Raw genomic sequence first — 18,972 nt, 5'->3', positions numbered from 1 at the left:
TATATTCCCTTGCCTTGCCTTGTTTTTTGTTTTTGTTTTTGTTTTGTATTTTCTGGTTCTATCTTTCTCTGCTCAGCTTCACTCTCTCCAAGTGTTGATTGCCCTTCTAAAAAGTAAACTCTTCTATCTTTTCGCGTTTACCACCACACAATATACCGTATTTTTTTGCTCTACAAGACTCACTTTTTCCCTCCTAAAAAGTAAGGGGAAATGTGTGTTCGTCTTATGGAGCAAATGCAGGCTGCGCAGCTATCCCAGAAGCCAGAACAGCAAGAGCGATTGCGATCCCTCTTGCTGTTCTGGCTTCTGGGATTCAGAATATTTTTTTTCTTGTTTTCCTCCTCCAAAAACTAGGCGCGTCTTGTGGTCTGGTGCGTCTTATAGAGCAAAAAATACAGTACCCTTATCTGCCTCCTGCAGAGATGTTGCTTAGGATCTCCGCCCAATTGCAATGTGGGAGAGGGAGAGAAGGGAAGGTTTCTCATTTTGCACACCTGCATACACTTCTGGCTTGCAGCAGACCCCTATGCAGCAAATGGAAAGACATCTCTGGGGTCTGAACATCCAGCAAAACCTGGACCTGGCCATCTTTCTTGCCTTCAGAATTATCCAGGATTGTGTGCACCTGCGCCTTCCTTCACCTTTGCCTTGCCCTTGACCTCTCTCTTGCACCATTCTCAAGATCCTGCCCCACATAAGAACATAAAAAGAGCCTGTTGTATCAGGCCAATGACACATCTTGTCCAGCATCCTGTTCTCACAGTAGCTAACCAAATGCCTGTGCAAAACCCACAAGTAGGATCTATGCACAAGAGCAACTGGGTGTCAGGGACTGGACTGAAGAGGATGAGGGGGAGGAGCAGGAATGGTGGAAATCACCACCACCTCCTTCTCCTGTAGCTTCCAGAGAGGAGAGAGACAGTCTCGAATTACAGCTGGGCCTTGAGCAAGATAGCAGCTCTGAGACAGGAGAACAGCAGAGTTATCTGTTGTTAGGAGAAGGAGAAGGGGAGGCAGAGCAGCTAGCTGAGGTCCAGCGCCGAGGGCCTTCTGGCGGTTCCCTCACTGCAAGAAGTAAAGCTACAGGGAACCAGGCAGGGGGCCTTCTCGGTAGTGGTGCCCGCCCTGTGAAACGCCCTCCTACCAGATGTCAAAGAGATAAACAACTGCCTGATATTTAGAAGACATCTGAAGGGAGCCCTGTTCAGATAAGTTTTTAATGTGTGACATTTTAATGCATTCTTAATCTTTGTTGGAAGCTGCCCAGAGTGGCTGGGGAAACCCAGCCAGATGGGCGGGGTACAAATAGTAAATTATTATTATTACAGCTGACACATCATTGGACAGCATAACCAGCCCCCTTTCTCCCAAAACATGGTGTTTGTTAAGAGTGCAAGAGCAAAGAGTGCAAAGACAATTGTCCACAGTCAGATGCCGTAGAAGCAAATGCTGTTGCTAGAAGGGGAAGGGGAAGGAGTTCAGTGCGAGCAACTCCATTATGGGGAATGACCAGAATCCTTTATCTTTACTCTGATGGCTGAATAAATCATGCATAAGAACTTTCTTGTTTCCTCCCTGCCTCTTGATGCCAGTGGGGGTGGGGAGAGAGAGAATTTCTCAAGCCTGACACTGGGCTTCAGAAGCATGAACAACCTCCATCAATGGAGGTAGAGCGTAACCATCAATGGCTAGCAGCCATTGATGACCTTCTCCTCCATGAATTTGTCCAATCTTCTTTTAAAGCCATCCGTGTTGGTGGCCATCACTGCTTCCTGCAGGAGCAGAATGGGGGACCAGGCTGAGACTTCATATGGAACTGTCTCATGAAAAGCTCCTTGGGACTATATTTCCTGTCTGACATGTCTATTTTTCTGCAGGCTGGATGAAGAGATCCAGGTCCCATCAAATGCTGTGAGATTCTCATATGAAGCCCCATGATTATGATTATTAATAGTATTAATTACTGACTTAAGCAGCAGCCCACGGCCTGCTTGTGATTAACGCATGACTTTATTGTCTGATACATGCTGCCCAGAGTGGAAGTGCACACACCTGTCATGTTCTATTTGTCATGATGACTGTAGAACTAATGCAAAATGGGGGGGGGACTCTTTTTTGAAATGGCAGAAGTACTATGGTGCCATGTAATGGGTATGAGTTACTCGTGCGTAAACTGGTGCCTTTCTCGGTTAATTTGCCTTGTTAAACCTTTCTGACTTCTCATCGTGGCTGCCCCAGTCACTGGCAGAATCCGTCAGTGGGTGTTTCTTGAACCTCTTCCAACATAAAAGTTGTTTGACACCCAGTCTCCTCCTCCTCTCACTGTGCGGGAGTCTTCTGCGCAGGGAAGGCGTGGGTAGCGGAGGACCTGGGCTCTCCTCACTGATGTCCAGTGAAGAGTCCTGGAGCCCTCTCTCCAATTCCCCCGTCTGCCTCCCTTTATCCCTGGTGTTGCGCTGATTGGCTTCCCCCTCTCCTGAGCTGTTTCTCCCCCTGCTGCTGGGTCCTTCGCCAGCATCATCTGGGAGCCTCCCCTTCGCCTCTCGCTCCGATGTCAGTTCCCTGACATGCCACATCCTCGTTGCTGTGGTAGCCACTGTGGCAAATCAGCTTTAAAAATGTACAGTTGCTATCTTTTAAATATTGGCTGTGTTTAGGGATGTCAGAGAGTTCTATGGGAAACAGAAATGGGAGTGGAAATGGCCAATGTTTGCTTTATTCATCTCAGGTCCAGAATGGAAATCGACCCAGTATACAATACAATCCAATCAGTATTCACTGTCGCTGTTGCTTTCAGTCCACAAACGATACTTTACTGACTACATTCCCCACCACTTGATTTGCATTCCCTTTGCACTGAAATGAATGGGGCAAAATAACATAATGACAACGTAATTGCAAACTTAATTGTATATATAGGTTTTATAAGAAACGCGTTTGCTTGCCAATTCCCACCCATTGTAAACTTACCGTCCCAGGATTGAACTGGAAGCTTATAAGCAGTAGGATCTGAGCCACTAAGATGGCAAATGACAGGTTGGCGTGGATGTGGTAGCGTTGGTTACATATGGTGCTGACAGAGCTGTGGGAAGGGAAGGAATCGATTAGTAATCTGAGATGAAATGGCTTGTTAACAATGCAACTGAAAGGAATTTGTTTCCTAAATTTACCCGTCTTTCAGGATTAAGCTGTGTCGGATGAGATTTCCCAGTGAAATCAACCCAAAGGACTGGATAGTACGTTATGGTTTCAATCGTATGCACATGTTCTTGGGAATAATCCCCAAGTGAATGAAGTCAGACTTGCTCCTGAATATATACAAATAGGATTGCTATCTGAGTGACATCTCTATCTTCCACCATATGGATTTGCTATGGCATGGTTCTATCAACACAGGCAGAAGATTAAAGCATAAGCAGTGGAGGCTGGTTCATTGCAGAGAATGGGCCCCACCAGTCTCATTCTGCCCTCAGCCAGCCCCCACCTGCCTGCCTTCCTACTCACATCCAGCCCAAAGGGTGAAGCGGGATTTCTGCTTCCTCTTCCTTAGTCTCTGTGTTGCCCCTTGTAGAAAGTGGAGAAGAGGAAGGGGACGAAACTAGAATTGAATGGCTCTGCCACCTACTGTTGATTCCCCTGCTTTCTGACCTACCAATAGCAATGATCACCAGCCACTGCTGGTTATAACCTGAAGTGGGTTGAAAAGTAAGGATGACAGAGACAGCTCAACATCATGTATCACACAAATGAGGCTAAAAATTAAGCCAGCTCCTTGTGAAACTATGGAGAACTACTGATCTATATTTCATCTTTTCACAATTTGACCCACATAATGAAAGCTTTTTTAAAAAAAATGGTGCTTTGGGTGCACAGACAAGCTCCAACAGTAATTTCAGGAGGCAAAGCAGCACTGGACAGCCATGACAACTGTCCATTAATAGATGTTACATAAATTGAATATGCAGCCTACCAGAAGGCAACTGCGGGAATGTTCTAAGGAAAGAACTGGATGCTTGCTGTCATCAGACAGAGCAGGACCTAATCATCTCCTACATTCCACAGATCTGACCTTGCAGCAGTTCCACAGCAGAGTGTGACATGCCTCTCTCACAGCCTAATGAGACCTACCCCTCTAGCTACAAAATTATTTTTTAATTGGGATGGTACCATGTCAAAGCAAATGCTACTTAGGTCTCAGAATGTCAACTCCCTTTGCACCAACTAATTTTTAAGTCACTTGGTGGACAGTAGTTACCTACAGACACCGTTGCAGTTTCAGGTGTTCAACAAAGTAGAATAAAAAATTCAACACCTAATCTGTTCCCTTACCACAATCTGCCTCTGGATTCAACAAAAGCAATCAATACAGCATGAAAAGCAGCAATGAAAAACCAACTATATATGAGTAGTTGTACCAAGATTTCTGTGTGTGTGTGTGTGTGTTCATGTTTATTATATTCATATTTTTGTTATGTTCATTATATATGAGGGGTATGGAGTGTTAGGGGGTGGGTAGGACCTCTGGTGGATGGATCAAACCTCTCCATTCTTAAGGAAATCAGCCCTGAGAGCTCACTGGAAGGACAGATCCTGAAGCTGAGGCTCCAATACTTTGGCCACCTCATGAGAAGAGAAGACTCCCTGGAAAAGACCCTGATGTTGGGAAAGATGGAGGGCACAAGGAGAAGGGGACAACAGAGGACGAGATGGTTGGACAGTGTTCTCGAAGCTACCAGCATGAGTTTGAGCAAACTGGCATGCTCTGGTCCATGGGGTCATGAAGAGTTGGACACAACTAAACGACTAAGCAACAACAGCAACAGGACCTCTGGTGGGGGGCACTCCATGTTCCTTCTGGGGTAGTTTGTTCATCTTTGGTCCTCACCCTGCACTCAGCTCTCACCTGTGGCTCCTGGAAGCTGTCAGCATGCAATAGCAGCCACACCCTGGGAAACAGTTTCAACTGAGTTAGGGACTTCCCTGCATGCAAAGACAGACTCTGGTGGATTGAGTGGACGAGGCCAAGGGTGGGTCCAATGATCAAGAAGGCGGGTTCTGCACGTGCTGTAGAGGGAAGTGAGGGGCAGATGGGGCTGGTCCACCTGGGAAGGTAGTCCACCTAGGAGAAGGAAGTCTCTGATCCTAAGCCTCCTCTACATTGCAGGATAACTTCAGGAGAAGAAAGGGCTAAGGAGTAAACCCTACACAAATCTGGGGTGGAGTCCCTAAGACAGTTGGATGTTGTCTTGTATGCCTCCTTCCAGCAACTCCCACAGCCAAGCTGGTGTTCTGCTTTCCTTTGCAACGCATCAGCAAGGTCAAGAGGAAATCTTGTCATCTGGACAGCTCAGAACCTCCATACAGGACCACCCAGTCTTGCTTCTTAAGGAGGTCGCTTCTGTGCTGCTAACTCAACTGTTTGGCTTCACCACCAGAGGTGCACCCCATTGACTCTTGAGACAGATGGATGCCAGCAGCAACAACAACATTTGTATGCATTGCTACATGTGGTGTTTGACCATAGTAGGGAGGGAAACAGCTTGAAAATGAGAGCTTGGAGATTTGGGAACAGCCAGGCTGCCTTTGCAATTACTAGAGGTTCTTTGGGTCATCCTGATATAAGAATTAGAGACCCCAGATGTATATTTTTATTATTTTAATAATGTTTCAATTTAATTGCATTTAACCTTTCAGAATGTATTAGGCTTGATTTTTGTGTGTTCTGCATTTGCGAGCCTCTCCCTCCTTTGCTGTATTCAATCTCTCCTTATCTACCCCTGAAAGTGGTACAAATGGCAGGATGTTTTAGCACCGGAGGGTAAGTCAGTTATCCTTGAAGCTATCTGAGACCCTGGAAGAGGATTTTATGATGCACTATCCCTCCCGTTGAAGGCTAGGTTGCCAGGGCAACATCGGACATCCAAGACCTAAAATGGTCAAATAATCTGGGCACATCGGGGCCACTCCAAGGTGATTGTGGGGTTGAAAATACCAGTATGGAGCCATGGGTGTTTTACTTCTCATGACCTGTAACATTTCCTGACATATGTGAGGATGTTTTATGACTCTTTGTTTGAACTGCTATATAAGCTTTTGTTCTGAAGTGCCTTGGGGAAGACCTTCTCCACTGGCAGGTTGAGTTGAGTGAGCTCTGTCCTATTGCAACAGCTATAACAAGCGCTGGGTTCCTAAATCTGGAAGCTGGACTTGAAAATGGTTTCCTTGGTTCTGTGGTTTATTCAAAAGGTGGTTGTTCCTCACCTGGGTAACAAACAAGGTGCTGTCGAGGTGAATTCTTACCACAATCCTCTACAGCCAACTACTCATGCAATTCGTACTTCAAGATTGGAAGGCTAATCACCCATTATCCATTACTCAGTGGTCTGAAAATCTCACTGCCCTTCTGACATTTGAATGTGTATCTTACAATCAGCAATCTCATTTGGATATCGGTTTATACACATGGACTTATTGTATTGAAATATATGGGGGTATTTAAATCAGGACTGATGGATTCTTCTTATTGTTAAATGTGAGCAGACTTTTTTTCTTTCATATCTGCAGTCATATATACCCTTGATGCAATCATATGTACAACTGCAAGAAGTGTGCTCTTCTGTAGCACTTGATTAATGTGGAAGCATGTGCTGATAATGTAGAGAGGGGAGAAATATGCAACTGCACTTAAGGAACTGGAAGCTGAGGCCCCCTGTAAATGCTCCGGTTTTGTTTGTTTGTTTGTTTTGTTTTTAATCTGTTATTGCAGAATTCAGAAAGAGCAGAAGCCACAGCAGAAGGAAACCACCAAACATTAAAGGAATGAATGAGGGAATCGATTCATCCATAGTGTGAATGTCCAATGCCCCTCCATCCCTCTCTAAATGTAGGCTCTGAACAACATCTGCCCCTCCCCAATGTCTGGGTGATTTCCACATCATGATATATCACCATCTAAACATTATGGTGCTGGAGGAGACTCTTGAAAGTTCCCATGGACTGCAAGAAGATCAAACCTATCCATTCTTAAGGAAAACAACCCCGAGTGCTCACGGGAAGGACAGATCCTGAAGCTGAGGCTCCAATACTTTGTACTTTGGCCACCACATGAGAAGAGAAGACTCCCTGGAAAAGACCCTGATGTTGAGAAAGATGGAGGGCACAAGGGGAAGGGGACAACAGAGGACGAGATGGTTGGACAGTGTTCTCGAAGCTAGCAACATGCGTTTGACCAAACTGCGGGAGGCAGTGAAAGACAGGAGTGCCTGGCGTGCTCTGGTCTATGGGGTCACGAAGAGTCGGACACGACTAAACAACTAAACAACAACAACAAACATTGTGATATATTGATCTATCACAATGTCTGAAATAAGGATGGAGCTATGTAGAGGCATTGGCTATTTTCATGGTTCTCCCCACATTGTGATTTTTGCATAGCACACGCACTCACACACCATGATTTGCAATATATGGCCAGGTCAAAAATTATGATACTGATATCACAATATGGACTTCAAACTGGCTTTGGAAGAGTTTTTGATATATTGCCCAGCCCTATAGCTGTGGAGAAACAGGAAAACATTCATGAAATTGACCTGTGAAATTGAGGGAAAGCAGTATCAAGACAGACTAGATTGCTGCCATGTGGTCTCTGCAGGGCTGACCTCGGGCCTGATCCAGAAGCTCCAGGTAGTGCAGAATGCAGTGGCTAGACAGCTGATGGGGAGCAGGTGGCAGGTGGCACCTCTGCTAAAACATACATGCTGACAATGTATATGCTATTGTGCCAGGTTACCAAAAAAATCCCTGGACAGCTCAGGTCTAGGCTTCCTTAAGGATAACCTGAAGCCTTCTACGCTAGCTCTGTCACCGAGATCTTTCAAAGGAGCATTGTTAGTTGCCCCCATGTTGCAATGGCCCAACTGGCCACCACTAGGAGATGGGCATTTTTGACATTGGTCCCATGCTGTGAGATATTCTTCCTGCTGAGCTTTGGCAGCCATCTTGGCTTTTGACTTTGAGCTGTCTTTTGAAGACCTTTTTAGTCCAACAGGCCTTTGCAGCTCTTGATGATGACAATGATGAAGATTTCATTTTACATATATCACTTTAATGTTCACTTGTACTGTTTTGAATTGTGTTTATGTTTTAGCACTGATATTATCATGCTTATTTATTTCAAAATTTTGCTGAGGGGTGCGTGGAATGGACAAATCAAAGCAACCCCTTTCGATGGGAGTGAAATGACTGAAGATTGTCACCTAGTCATTTCAAGCCAGACCTCGGCAGGTTGTGGGACACAATGAAATTGTTGTCACCTTGAAATCTGTGCCGGTGACCTCACACTCTGTATGAAACTCTGTGCAAGGGTTTGGCTGGCGCAGGCTGAATTTCCAGCAACAAATAGCCCTGACCAGTAGGAATTGCCTGTCAATCATCAAGATCGCTAGCAGCTTCCCAATCAAGGGAAAGAATAACCAAGAGGCAGCTTTGTTAACAGTGTAATTCGAAACAGAAAGGATTGTGATAATATGCCTTCATTTTCATTTTCTTGCAGTAGCCTTTCATGCCTATTACGATGTACGCCACTGTTCTGGAGGCAAATTGCTCTAACTAAGCACACAATTAACAGCCTAAGGCTTGATCCTCTGATGGAAAAATAGGAGTAACTCTGGAAAACTGCCAAGGTTTAAATTCAAGTAAGCAGAGCAGAGAATCCCACCCAGTATTTCCATATTTATATCAAATTTGACACTTCATAACTACCGTTTCGTGTTGTTATCTACATAGGGGTGTCTTTTCTATAAATATGGAAATAAAGTGTTTATCACTAGCTCCCCAAATCACATTACAATTCCTGCTAAGGGCAGCTCCTTGGATGAGTGCTTCTTTCTTTGCCTGTGCCTTCATGAGAGATTCTGCTTGAATCCCAACAAGTCTTGCTTATTGCAAGCTGATGGGCCAACAGAGCACATTCACCAAATGCTCTCACATTAAATAGCTTTAATACTGTTTTGGGGGGACAGAGGGAGAGCAGGTGTGGGGGACTCCCTGGTTCTGAATGGGGCAACTGTGCCCCTGAAGCACCAGGTGTGCAGCCTGGGAGTCATTTTGGACTCGCAGCTGTCCATGGAGGTGCAGGTCAACTCTGTGTCCAGGGCAGCTGTCTACCAGCTCCATCTGGTACGCCAGCTGAGACCCTACATGCCTGAACACTGTCTCACCAGAGTGGCACATGCTCTGGTTATCTCCCGCTTGGACTACTGCAATGCGCTCTACGTGGGGCTACCTTTGAAGGTGACCTGGAAACTACAACTAATCCAGAATGCGGCAGCTAGACTGTTGACTGGGAGTGGCCGCCGAGACCATATTACACCAGTCTTGAAAGACCCACATTGGCTCCCAGTATGTTTCCAAGCACAATTCAGAATGTTGGTGCTGATCATTAAAGCCCTGAATGGCCTCGGTCCAGTATACCTGAAGGAGCATCTCCACCCCCATCGTTCAACTCAGACACTGAGGTCCAGCTTTGAGGGCCTTCTGGTGGTTCCCTCACTGCGAGAAGGGAGGTTACAAGGAACCAGGCAGAGGGCCTTCTCGGTAGTGGCGCCCGCCCTGTGGAATGCCCTCCCATCAGATGTCAAGGAAATAAACAACTATCTGACTTTTAGAAGGGAAGTTTTTAATGTTTGAAGTTGTTCTGTTGGGAGCCGCCCAGAGTGGCTGGGGAAACCCAGCCAGATGGGTGGGTGTATAAATATTATTATTATTATTATTATTATTATTATTATTATTATTATTATGAAGTTCTCAACAGGCCCACAGAGCTCCTGTTCAGCTGGGTAGCCAAAAGGTTGCAGGACATCCAAGCATATATGAACTTGGAGATAAAGGCCATTTTTTTTACTGAACAGACCAAAAAAAAAAAGGACAGTGGTACCTCGGATTAAGAACTTAATTCATTCTGGAGGTCCATTCTTAACCTGAAACTGTTCTTAACCTGAAGCACCACTTTAGCTAACGGGGCCTCCCACTGCTGCCATGCCGCCGCCGCACGATTTCTGTTCTCATCCTGAAGCAAAGGTACTATTTCTGGATTAGCGGAGTCTGTAACCTGAAGCGTCTGTAACCCGAGGTACCACTGTACTGGCATGGGACCCATGGATTCCACAAGGCAGCTTAGGTGCAGTCTGCAAGTGCTAGTTAAAGAGGCCTCAGCGGCAGGGCAAGCCGATCTGGTGCCTTGGGCGGCATGTGTTCCCTGGGCTCAGGGGCGGGGCCAGCTGCCTGCAGGGGCGGGGCCAGCCATGGCAGGATGCTCCATAGGGCCCTGAGGAGTCTGCCTGCCTCCTGCCAGTCAACTACCCTACAGCTGAGGGGGAGGCAGCAGGCGGACCGTTTGGGGCAGCGCAGATCCTGTGGGCGCCCAAGTCACCACGTCACTCCCAAGAGTGACGCGTGGCTCGGGCGAGCTGCAGGCCCCCATGATGAGTGCCACCTGGCATTTTGTCACACCCCCCCTCAGTGGTCCACACAAACACGTCAGAACCACACAGTCACATCTCAGCCACTCTCTTTCCTTCCCATACATTAGAAAGAACTTTCTGGTGGTAAGAGCTATTTGACAGTGGAATGACTGCCAGGCTCTCCATCAGTGGAGATTTTTAAAAGAGAGATTGGATAGCCTTCTGTCAGTGATTATTTAGCTGTGAATCCTGCATTGCAGAGGGTTGGTCTAGATCAGTGTTTCCCAACCACTGTTCCGCGGCACACTAGTGTGCCGCGAGATGTTGCCTGGTGTGCCGCGAGATGTTGCCTGGAGGGAGGCGGGCGAGTCGGGCGGCGAGAGGCGGGGCGGCGGCGGCGAGGAGAGGCCGCCCAGCGCGGGGCTCTCGCCGTCTGCCTGCCTGGCTGCCTGCGAGCTCAGCGGGCAGCGCCTTCGTCCGCAGCGCCCGCCTCGCGGCTCTCATTCCCTGCCCCTGCCAAAGCTCACCCAGCCAAGCCGCGCTCTCCTTCCTGCCTCACTTTGCTGCCTCCTCCCCCCCCACCCCCAAAGCTTGGAGGTTCCCCGGCAAGGGGGAGGGAAAAAAATTGAAACTTACACTTTCGTGCGTCCCTCCCGGCGTGACGCTGCGCGCTGACGTCACGGGGCTGTAATGGTGGTGTGCCTCGAGATTTTTTTCATCAAACAAGTGTGCCTTTGCCCAAAAAAGGTTGGGAAACACTGTGCTAGATCATAGGCAGGCAAACTAAGGCCCATGGGTAGCTTCGAGAACACTGTCCAGCCATCTCATCCTCTGTCGTCCCCTTCTCCTTGTGCCCTCCATCTTTCCCAACATCAGGGTCTTTTCCAGGGAGCCTTCTCTTCTCATGAGGTGGCCAAAGTATTGGAGCCTCAGCTTCAGGATCTGTTCTTCCAGTGAGCACTCAGGGCTGATTTCCTTCAGAATGGATAGGTTTGATCTTCTTGCAGTCCATGGGACTCTCAAGAGTCTCCTCCAGCACCAGCATTCAAAAGCATCAATTGCAAGTCTACAATTCTCTAATTCCTCCTGCCACATTCACCCCACCCCCACATTGAAAAAGAGGAATGTGCTGGAGAAATAAGCGAAGAATAGATTGCAAGGAAATAACTTGCCATCTAAATAGCTTCCTGGATTCAGGAAATTAAAGTAATTTAGACCAAACCCAGCCAAGTGTTACAAATATATATGCAGGATATAATTAAAAGAGGTTTAAGAAATTAATAACCTTTTATGAAACTCTCAACACCTGAGAGCATACAGTCCAGTAAGTCTGAAATGGAATACACACACTTTCTCTCTATATATATATCTGACGATCCATATTTCCAGGGCAATATCGGCTCAGCAGGTAGAAAAGTTAAAATTACTCACGACAGAACCGCAAACGTGACCAATGTGATCATCAGGCAGAAGATGGAGATGGAGCAGCCGATGTAACTGATGGAGGACAGCGCCACCTTGTGTCCCGCTGAGAGCTGTGCGCCAGGGAAAAGAGAAGGGACGCCTATTGTTAATCAATTGGATTAGACCAGCAAGGAACAGTTTATCAACAGCTTTAGCCAAATGGGGGAAAAAAGTCATAATGACATTAGCAGGGCGGCATTCAGAAAACTGGGCCATATCAAACAAGCAGAAATATTCACACAATGAGATTTAAAAATAAACAAACACCCTCAATAAATAAGAGCATTTGAATTTGCAGAAAGCAGTACTGATTTCCGCCCGCCCCCGACCTGTTTTGCCCTGATGCACAAGACCTTAGAGCCAAAATGTTTGGTTGTGGCCAAGGCTGGATTTAGGTTTTGTTTGTTTGTTTGTTTTTGAATATTTTATTAGTTGAATATAAGAACAACATATAATCAAATACAAGCAATCAAATACAGTTTTCCCCTAACATCCCCCCCCAAAAAAAACACACACAAGAAATTTCACCTAGAATCATAGAATCATAGAGTTAGTTGGGATCTTGAGGCTCATTTAGCCGGAAAGCTATCTATAGACAAACGCCAGCTCCCTTGGCCTGAAAGCAAGATGAGCACCACACCCCATAGTTAACTTAACCATCCAGGGGTCCTTTACCTTTACCATTCCCATGCCATTGTCCCTTACAGGAAACAAACCTGCAACCTTGGCACCACACTCGAATCAGCTGAGCTGATCCGTTGAGTTTGCTTTTAGAGAGGGGGGTGGGGGGTTTTTAAAGGCCAGGATAGATTCATGGAAAATGAGTCTCCCCATGTTAGCCAAGTGGAACCTTCATATGCAGAAGAAATAAAGCACCGGATACCAGATACAAGGAACAGGCAACGGGATATGATGCCCCATGTCCTATTCATGGACAGATGATTGTTTTAATTAAAGATTTTCTTGTTTTAAAGAAGTATGTGTAATGTCTCTCGTATTTTTTCCATGTAACATTTTTGCAAATCAGTTTCATTTGTTGAGACATTAGGAAGAAAAGGGGTGGATCTTCCAAGACAACAATGCCCATTTACACCACAAAGCACTCATAACCCACCTACTTTCAGCAGCCAGAAACACCATAACCAGACACTGGAGAGACCTATCAGGAGTAAGCATGGACCAATGGTACCAAATAGTATGGGAAACAGCCCTACTCGAAAAATTAACCAATAAACTGAAACTGACACGGGGACAAACAGACAGAGGATTTGCACGTTCTCCATGAGACTTGGTGAATGTGTGCAATGTCTGGCTGTTATACCCATTAACTGCTCAGCTTCCATTACACCTAACGTATACACACAGTTTGGTCATCAAGTGTTAGTTGCTGAACTTACACCTCAAACAAAATTAGAATTTTTTTTCTTTTTTTAAAAAAAAGTTTTGAATGGGAAGAGCTGAAATCTTGTTATATTTATGAGGCTTTTTTTAAAAAAACGAGAGAGAGAAAAAGGAATTATTTTCCATATTCATAATTCAGTCTGTTGAGAGTTATCAGAAGAGGGGTCTGTGCTATTGGCTCTCAATTATTTAAAGAGGTGTTTTAAATTTTTCATGCTAAGTTTCCTTTTATTTTTAAATGATATAAGGAAAACTGATATAAGGAACTGATAGGAAAACTGTGTTAATAATTAAAAGAATCGTTAAGCACTTGTTTATCTAAGAAAAAGCGAGGTCATTCATTCTTTACTGATTTATGGGCCAACACAACAACAACATGGAAAATGAACGTTGCCACAAGATGAAGCTCAAGTGTGGAATCTTAGCTCCAACAATAATAACTGGAGACAATGTTTATAATTACAAATTACTGCAAGAATCATTAATAGGTAATAGGCCTTTAGAGGGGAGAAATTAAATTCTGGATGATCACTGCCGTGTAAGGTTTCAAACAGGTTTGAGTCAATTACTCTAGGTCTGGTTGATGTGATGCTATGTATAGCAATTACAGTGGTACCTCAGTTTTCGAATGTTTCCACTGATGAACATTTTGGTTTTCGAACGCCAAAAACCCAAAAGTAAATGCTTCCATTTTTTAACGCATCTCACAAGTCGAATGGCTTCTGCTCAGTGTTTCTCAATTTTCTCAATTAAGTTTGCAGGCTGCCCTTTGCACCTCAGTTTTGGAACTCGAACAGTCTTCCGGAACGGATTATGTTCAAAAACCGAGGTAGCACTGTACCCACTTGCTATATCAGCGGCAGGGAACCTCTTTCAGCCTAAGGGGCAACCATTCAGGGGATGTGTGCCACTGATGGGTGGAGCCAGACACAAAAGTGGGTGGAGCAATTAATGCAAATGTCATTTCATGCAGTAGGCCAGATACAATGCAAGTTCACTTCACTCTTTCTCTCCCTCTATGCTCCACCCAAAAAACCAAAGGGCTACTGTATCAGAGTTCAAGGATATATGCCAGCCAGGCAAAAACACTCGAGGTGTGGAGCAAGGGCTAGTGAGGGCTCTGGCCTCGGGAGAAAACTGAGCTCCAGATAGAAATACCCAGAGGGCCGCATTCAGCCTCTGGACTTGAGGTTCCCCTTGTTAGAATTCCTGCTCCATGATTGCAGTCATGGGATTTTTGTCTATCACATGATGGTGTATGTTTTGACTTCACAGAGTGGGAAGTAACGGAGACAGGATGTTTGTGTTACTGTGTTCCGTGAAGTGGGACTAATGTCCTTTGTTCTTTCTCTTTGCTGTCTGATGCTAGAGAGAGAGAGGGAGCCATGTTGCAGTGCTCCGTGTGTGTTTATATGTAAATAAAGTAGATTAGCCAAAATGCTGAGGTCTGTTACGCAAGCTGCGAAGACTCTGCGGATCCCTAAGTGTGCCGATGTCTGTTGGCACTGGTCACTGTGATGTTCAGGCTGAAGAAGGCTTTTGAAGCTCCCAAATGAACGACCAGGAGGGAGAGAACATGCCAGTCAGGCATGTGACTCTACCAGGGTCCTACTCGAGTATGGGACGAGCTCATGAAACCCCTCCCATGTGTGCAATAATCATTTTGCAAGCACAACCGCCAGGGAGATGCCTCAAGACTTTCCACATGGGCTGCATGTAGGATTTGGGGTATCACATGGCAAGACAGAAGAGCAAGCCCACATCTCCCAAGACCACATCCACAGCATGTTCACACTCCTGTCTAAGCAACATCTATGCTGTCTTGGTCATGTCCACAGAACGGAAGGATCCCCAAAGACATGATCTACGAGGAACTGGCTTCAGGCACCAGGCCTGTTGGCAGACCAACTCTGTGTTACAAAGATGACTGCAAACATGACATGAAGGCTGGCAACAACAACCCTGTCGTGGGAATCCCTTGCAGATGACCGCAGTGTCTGGAGACAGACAGTCCGGCCATGCATCCATAGCAGTGACCAGAGGAGGAATGACCGCTGGGAGGAACGCAGAGAGAAGAAACGCCATAGTACATCTGCAGCAACACAACTGGACGCCTTCCTCTGCCCCAGCTGCAACAAAACATGTCTCTCCCTTATCGGTCTCTACAGCCACAGCAGCTGCTGTAATCTCCCAACAGTTTAACTTCACCCACAAAGGCGCACTCCTCCATTTTCTCCCGAGACGGACGAATGCCATCAGTATTATCTAGACTAAAATGGACAAGCTGTGGTTTGTTAGTGTATCAGATGTTAAAATCCTTAAACATAAGGACAGTTGTAGTGGATCAGATGGGAGGTCCAAGTAGTCCACAAGCATCCATAGCGGCGAACCAAATGCCTCTAGCCAGCCTGCAAGTCTGCCTCTGAATCTGGAAGGAGGCAAGCCCTGCCTCGACTTGGAGTCACTGACAGCCTAATGCCTCATGGATTTCCCTAATCTACTTTTAAAACCAGCTACACTGCCGGCCATCACCACATCCTGCGGCAGAGAATTCCACAGATTAAACTGCGCACTGTATGAACAAATAGTTCCTCTTGTTTGTTCTGAATCTCTTGCCAATCACTGTCATGGGATTACCCTGGAGCTCTAGAGCTTTGTGGGAGAGAAGCTCCTCTCTGTTGACTTTCTCTGTACCAGACATAATTTTATAAATCTTTATTGGGTCCCCGTTTCCTTTGTAAACTAAACTATACTCCAAAATCAAAACCTTTTCCTCATATGGGGAGCTGCTCTGCATTTTCTGGTCTTTTGGGCCACCCTTTTCTGCTTTGCAATATTGTTTTTGAGATGTGGCAACCATCACAGTACACAGTATTCCTTCTGAGCTGGGGGAAGGTGAATGGATGCTGTGTCGAATGCAGTCGTGCTTGTCCATTCTGGCGCATGAACACTAAGGTCACCCTCAGACTGTCAGTAGTTTGAGGAAGGGATTCAAGAGCACACCAGGAATCTAGTTTGGGGTGAGTAAAATGGACCAAAGCTCTCTACCAGCCTGGCATAACAAATCCACTTTTAAAAAGAAACATGATTATTTGTAGCTAGGAAAGTGCACTGGAAACTTGAGGATGACCGGATAATGAATGGGAAAATATACAAACATCACACACGCAAATCAGGTTGAATGCCCATTGACATATATCCTACCCAGGAAAAAAAAAATCAAAATGAATCTACCATCATACCTTGGATTCTGAACACTTTGCGAGTCAAACGTTTTGGCTCCCGAAAACTGAAAACCCAGAAGTGGGTGTTCTGGTTTGCTAATGTTCTTTGGAACCCGAATGTCCAACGTGACTTCTGCGGCTTCCAATTGGCTGCAGGAGCTTCGTGCAGCCAATAGGAAGCCGCACCTTGGTTTCCAAATGTTTTGGAAGTCAAACAGACTTCCGGAACAGATTCCGTTCGACTTCCAAGGTACCACTGTACTATATTTTGGGAAATTGTTTGTCTGTCCATCCGCTTGTTTTCTATCGCTTCAGATGCCTCTCAAGATATTGTCACCCAACTGAGCACGAGGGTTCGCCTGGTGAGTGTGGCTGTCTTTGTCAAGGTTTGGACGCTGGCTGCCATTTTGAACCAAGATGAGGAACTGAAACAGTATTTTGGCGTGACTTCACCTGGTTTTTAGCGTGATTGTCCAAAATCGCAAATTGCACTGTCCATTTTAAAAAATGCTTTTTGTTAGTTTGTTTGTTTAAAAATCCCAGATAGCACTGAGCAACGTGGGAACCAGGGTGAACCTCCTTCTTCTGATCAGAGGGCCTGTAGCGAAGGAGGCAGTCTTTAAGATACAGAATAATAGAATTGTAGAGTTGAAAAGGGTCCCTCAAGAGTCTTTTAGTCCAAATGCCTGCAATGCAGCTATCACAGCTATGCCAAGAGCCTAAATCATTTAGAGCTTTAAACACTAAGGAGGAGCACTTTGAATTCAGCCTGGATATGAACAGATAACAAATGCAGCTGTTTTAAAATAGGGGTTATGTGAGTTTCAACTGGGACCCTCAGCTGATTATCTAGTCACTGCATTTTGGACCAAGTGAAGTTTCTGAGTCATCTTCAACGGCAGCCCCAAACAGCACTCATTGCAATATAACCCCCTGGAAACAAATCAGAACAAATGCTCAGGTAAGACTGCACATTTTCTAACCTCCATGTAAGCTGAATGCTCATTAAGCAAGTCATTTGGAAGAGTCCTAAGGCCTCTTGCAAATTCTTTGGGAGAAAAAGTAACCCCAGGCAGCCAAGGGTAAATCCATCAGTTTTGCTTTAGGATTTTTGTTGTTCCTGTTTTAGTAAAACAGTTTATCTGTATTTAAAGACTAGTAAAATATTGTTTCTCATTTTTCCAGTCTTAAATTCAGTGTTCCACATAAGTTAGCATTTTAAAAAAAAGCCTCATGAGAATTCAGCAGCATTTTAGTGCAAATTTCCTGTAATATACAAATGTTTGTATGCAATCTTGCCTAATAGACACATTTTTGCCAATGCAATTTCCCTAAAGTAATACATTTTTATGTTAACTGTCACTACTCTATGCATTTTTATGGATCCTTTACCCCAGTATATTCATTTTTTGCATGCATTACTTGGTTGGAGAATAGGTAAAGGTAAAGGGACCCCTGACCATTAGGTCCAGTCGTGACCGACTCTGGGGTTGCGGCACTCATCTCGCTTTATTGGCCGAGGGAGCCGGCGTACAGCTTCTGGGTCATGTGGCCAGCATGACTAAGCTGCTTCTGGCGAACCAGAGCAGCGCACAGAAACGCCATTTACCTTGCCGCCGGAGCGGTACCTGTTTATCTACTTGCACTTTGATGTGCTTTTGTACTGCTAGGTTGGCAGGAGCAGGGACTGAGCAACAGGAGCTCACCCCGTAGCGGGGATTTGAACCGCCAACCTTCTGATCGGCAAGCCCTAGGCTGTGTGGTTTAACCCACAGCGCCACCCGCGTCCCCTGGTTGGAGAATAGCAGTGACTAAATTTCCACGGGGGGCTGTATTTTGGAAAGAGAGGATCGGGTAGGTTTTCCTGGAACTGAATCAAAGTTCTCCCTGCAACTGTAGCCTGTAACCTCCTTCCAAGCTTTCTTGGTTGAAGCAGCCCAACTATGAGAGGTGTCAAAAACCAAAGTTCCTTCCTGAATAGTCTCTCTATAAGTCTATGATATATAACGAAACCCTGTGCACTTGGCTGAGGAGGCAGACTTCCCTGGAGGAGAAAGGCAGGAAGGCTCCTCAGCTGGCTGGTTTTCTGGATCAGCTGTTTGCTGAATTTTTACCTGTCAATAAACCATAGAGAAACAAGCACAAAATTGTGGGGTAGGGGAGAAAGTGTCAGTTTCCCAGGGATTTTCCAGCACCAAGTGTCAGAAACACTGAATTGTAGTAGACGAGCAATGAAAAACTTATCTGGAGGTTTTGCAGACCCAGGATGGCAAGCTATGAACCTTGGGCTTAGAAATTCTATCTACAGCTGCATGCATTTTTAAATGGACTATTTCTATTTTCACAGCTCTGAAAATTAATAGAAATACAAGTCCAGTTCAGCTTCCTCCTCTTCTTCTTTTTAAGGCAGAGATGTGAAG

General features: G+C 45.6%; 1 protein-coding gene across 3 annotated transcripts in view; it reads right to left on the bottom strand.

The window, feature by feature from the left end:
* ADGRD1 (adhesion G protein-coupled receptor D1) overlaps positions 1-18,972 on the bottom strand; it is a 305,590-nt gene that overhangs the window by 119,737 nt on the left and 166,881 nt on the right. For all 3 annotated transcript variants that reach the window (XM_081174796.1, XM_081174797.1, XM_081174798.1), the window contains 2 exons: positions 11,895-11,998; positions 2,971-3,082 (listed from right to left, as the gene is read on the bottom strand). In XM_081174796.1, the coding sequence (XP_081030922.1) occupies positions 2,971-3,082; positions 11,895-11,998 (216 nt within the window). The remainder of the gene's footprint in view (positions 1-2,970; positions 3,083-11,894; positions 11,999-18,972) is intronic.

Source organism: Podarcis bocagei, assembly GCF_964188305.1.
Source record: "Podarcis bocagei genome assembly, chromosome: 16".
In the NCBI taxonomy this organism is placed as follows: Eukaryota; Metazoa; Chordata; class Lepidosauria; order Squamata; family Lacertidae; genus Podarcis; species Podarcis bocagei.
Note: the sequence above shows the minus strand (reverse complement) of the source record. Positions and strands in the feature narration are given on the sequence as shown.